The sequence below is a fragment of the Penaeus monodon genome, chromosome 18 (assembly GCF_015228065.2).
Source record: "Penaeus monodon isolate SGIC_2016 chromosome 18, NSTDA_Pmon_1, whole genome shotgun sequence".
NCBI classification, from domain to species: domain Eukaryota; kingdom Metazoa; phylum Arthropoda; class Malacostraca; order Decapoda; family Penaeidae; genus Penaeus; species Penaeus monodon.
The window spans coordinates 881,906-886,283 of NC_051403.1; the positions used below are offsets into that span (position 1 = coordinate 881,906).

A 4,378-nucleotide genomic window follows, 5' to 3' on the forward strand; every position below is an offset into this window, starting at 1 on the left:
TGTTTATGAAACCTCTGTCAACATAACTGTTTCGGTTAAACACTGTGACTATCTAGCAGGCACGCCCTCCCCAAAAAAAGATTAATCAATATCTGACCTTAAATGGTGGGATTCTTAGATCATTATCCCAAGCAGTTATAAATATAGTTTAATAAGTTCTTGATCATGATCGGCTTGATACCATTCCAGCATTTTGTGTAACAAATTTTCATGTGGGATCAAAAGAAAGCAAAGCTAGCATCGGCAATACAAGAAAGATTTAGTTACGATATATTAAGCATGATTTCTTGATTTGAAGGACACTGCATACTAACTGTTTGGTTTATGAACTATAGGAAAAGGATAATCGACTGCTAGATAATTGTCAGATGAATAACAAGCACACACAAAAAATGGTAGATAAGTAACTGAATGGATGAGGTGTGGGATATACACAACATTAATTACTACATATATAAATTTATAGATTAATACAGAATAGGCAGATATTTGGCAGTCGAAACACAGAAAAATATTTCTGCTGATACAGGTGGATGGATATTGATTTATACTGGGAAGAATATCGTATCATATGGTTCTTTATATACAGATCCTTATCATCATGTGTGTTCACAAATGGTTAATGAAATGGAAAAAAAAAAATAATATATATATATATATATAATATATATTATATATATATATATAATATATATATATATATATATCATACAAATATATATATATATATATATATATTATATATATATATATATATATATATATATATATATATATATATATATATATATATATATATATATGTGTGTGTGTGTGTGTGTGTGTGTGTGTGTGTGTGTGTGTGTATGTACGTACTCCTTCCACACTCGATTGAATGTCTCTTTGTATGAAGAACAGTAACGTCATTGTGATTCAGACCGCAATTTTCTCTAAGGGATCCAGACGAACTCAGTGCCTATCAAGGTGACGGAAGACATGGAAGGCGGCTGGGTGACATCTTCCGAACTGACCTCCGATTACATGTCACTAGTGAACATGAGTGAGGTCGCGCTTGCCTGTCGATCCCATAATCCAGCTTCCGACTGGGTGGTGAGCGAAAGCAGAGTCATCACTCTAACAAGTAAGTAGAAAACGATTGTACTTATTCTCACTATTAACAAAAGGTCAAAGGCGACATCACATTATGTGAAGTTGAAACGGAATGTATATGTAGCATTTATATATTTAAATTGTATCCATATGCGTGACTTTTGGAGATTGAACGCTAGTTTGTATGAACTAATGTTACGCATTCCCTCTTATGCGAGTGATAAAACTTTCAAATGGAACAGACTCCAAATTACAAACCAGCATACTGAAGACAAATATATGTGCCTCGAAAGGAAATTTGTTCAGCGCCTAATTTACAAGTTCGCGTTATAAATAGCTCCGATCCCGCGACCATAATTTGGAGCAAAGACAAGAGAAATACAAATGGGAAAAGGGTAGGACGCACACTCACGAACTTCAACCCTTAACGCTGCCAATACTGTGAACTTCTCTGAGGTGTTTAATGGGTGCACAGCGTGGCAGTTACTCCACGTTTTTATTGTCGGGTGCTGCGGCATTTTAGGATTTTGTTTGTAACTCTCTAAAGTTGGCTTACTCCTCTACGTACATACATATACCTATACATACAAACCCAAATACATATGCACACACCGACATATGCAAATACACGTGCACACACAAATGAACAAACACATATACAGACGCACGCGCATGCACATACTCGCAAATAATACAAATTTACGCACGTGTGCACATAAGTATAATTATGTACTGGTATGCGTGTATAAATAAAAAACAAAAGTAAGGCATATTTACATCCTTTGCTTCATTTTAGCGATACTCTAGAGTAGCAGACACAACAATGTAAGTCAATACCTGCGTTTTTCGTCTTGTATCAGAACCACCTGGACGACCTCTGCTGACGCTGGAGGAGACCGACGGCTTCGATAACCCTGGCCTTGCGTTTGAAGAGGCGAGCAGAGATGAGGGGATGGGGAAAGAAGAGGACGAAAAGGAAGAAGAGCAGGATGCGGTCAAGGAAGGGCCTGAAAGCATGTTGGTGATGAGGGCAGTGGCAGGTCGGGCGCTGAGGGTTGAGTGTAGTAGCGAAGGAGGGAACCCGGCGCCAGACATCACGTGGGTACTGATTACTGACTCATGTCCTAGAGCTTTTTGTGAAGAACTGAAATGACATGTAGCCAGTGACATAAAAAAACAGAACACAAAGAGACGGGTTCTAATTAATGGTGCACACAGATTTGTAATGGATGTTTTTACATCATTATTGTGAATAAATTAGGCAAGGGAAGATAACCAGCGTAGTATGGTATCCAAGAAAAATATGAATCCAATAGGAGTTTAGGAAATGTAATGCTACTGTTTTCTTTCACCATTTCCCATTTTATCTCTTGCAGGTTGTATATGAACCGAGAAAAGATTTTTGCCAACCTCACACAAACTGGGAAGATCACGAAAGCTCAGTCACAGATTGAAGTGAAATCGACCGACAAAGATTCGGAGGTTGTGTGCGAGGTTGCTAACCCCGCCACGACAACGCCGCTCAGAGCTCGCATTACACTTGTAGTGCTGTGTAAGTGATCTTTCATTGATTTCATTCAGGCCAGGGCTAATTAAAGGTAGAGAGATAGAGAGATAGAGAGAGAGAGATAGAGAGAGAGAGAGAGAGAGAGAGAGAGAGAGAGAGAGAGAGAGAGAGAGAGAGAGAGAATGAATGTGATACAGATAGATAGATAGGAAGAGAGAGGGAAGCAAGGAGGGAGGGGGGATGATAAATATATATATATATATATATATATATATATATATATATATATTATATATATATATATATATATATATATATATATATATGTGTGTGTGTGTATATATATACATATTATATATATATATATATATATATATATATACATATATATATATATATATATATATATATATATTATATAATTATATATTATATATATATATATATATATATATATTACTATTTATATAGTATATATATATATATATATATATATATATATATATATATTATATATATATATATATATATATATATATACATATATATATTAAAATATATATATATATATATATATATTATATATAATATATTATATATATAATATATATACATATTATATATATACATATATAAATATGTAATATATATATAATAAATATATGTATATATATATATATATATATATATATATATATATATATATATATATATATATATATATATATATATATATATATAAAGAGAGAGAGGGAGAAGGAGAATGAGATTTCGATTGAGATAAAGTTGGATAAAGATAGAAAGATAGAGATAAATCGATGAATAGAGATAAATCGGTAAATTGATAGACGGAGAGAGAGAAAGAGAGAGATAGAGGATGGGTGGAAATACATTTTGGGGCTCCTGGTTTATTCCTCTCTTTTACTTGACATTATTATGATAATTATCCTCGTGTTCGTGCTACTACATATCACCACAGTTGTTTGCTGGCAGGGACAGTGTACAGATGTCTATACGCTGATTCATACTTAACTTGAATTAGATTGCTTAAATAAATGGCTTAATTATTTAATTTAACGCGTTACCTTCTTCTCGTCAAGTCCCACCTTTGGAGGCACACGGCTGGGTGACCCCCGACACGGTGGAGGAGGGGTCAAAGGTCATCCTCGTATGCCAAACTTCTTTGTCCTTTCCGGCCTCAAACATAACATGGCATTCGAAGGGCGATGAGATTGGCTCTGGTCTTGTCGTTCGGTCTCAGGCTGCTAATGGAGGCACTGTTACACGGTACGATAGTCATATGGTCTAACAGACTGGTGTGAAAACTACAGAAGAGTATGTATTGCAATCAATTTGTCAATATTATTACCCTTTGAATATCTTTATTACCTGATATTAATGTTATTAATAATGTTTATACGAATAACAGTAATAATGATGATGATGGTAATAATAATAAGTGTAATTATAATAATAATGATGATGATGATAATAATGAAACAATAATGATAATGATAATGATGATAGTAATAATAATAATAATGATAGTAATGATAAAAGTAACAGTACAACAACAATATAATAATGATAATAATAACAATAACGATAATGATGAAAATAATTATAGCAATAATAACAATAACAATAATCATGAAAATAATGATAATGATGATGATGATGATGATGATTATGAGCAATAATAATAAAAATAATAATGATAACAAAACAAGTTATAATAGTAATAGGAATTATAATAATAACGCTACTACTACTACTACTAAT

At 33.1% G+C, this 4,378-nt stretch overlaps 1 protein-coding gene across 1 annotated transcript in view; it reads left to right on the plus strand.

The window, feature by feature from the left end:
* Positions 1 to 3,905, plus strand: part of LOC119584913 (nephrin-like) — a 109,527-nt gene extending 105,622 nt beyond the window's left edge. Inside the window, exons 8-11 of the mRNA XM_037933531.1 lie at positions 935 to 1,120; positions 1,950 to 2,187; positions 2,466 to 2,641; positions 3,697 to 3,905. Of these exons, the coding sequence (XP_037789459.1) occupies positions 935 to 1,120; positions 1,950 to 2,187; positions 2,466 to 2,641; positions 3,697 to 3,905 (809 nt within the window). The remainder of the gene's footprint in view (positions 1 to 934; positions 1,121 to 1,949; positions 2,188 to 2,465; positions 2,642 to 3,696) is intronic.
* The last annotated feature ends 473 nt before the right edge of the window (positions 3,906 to 4,378 follow it).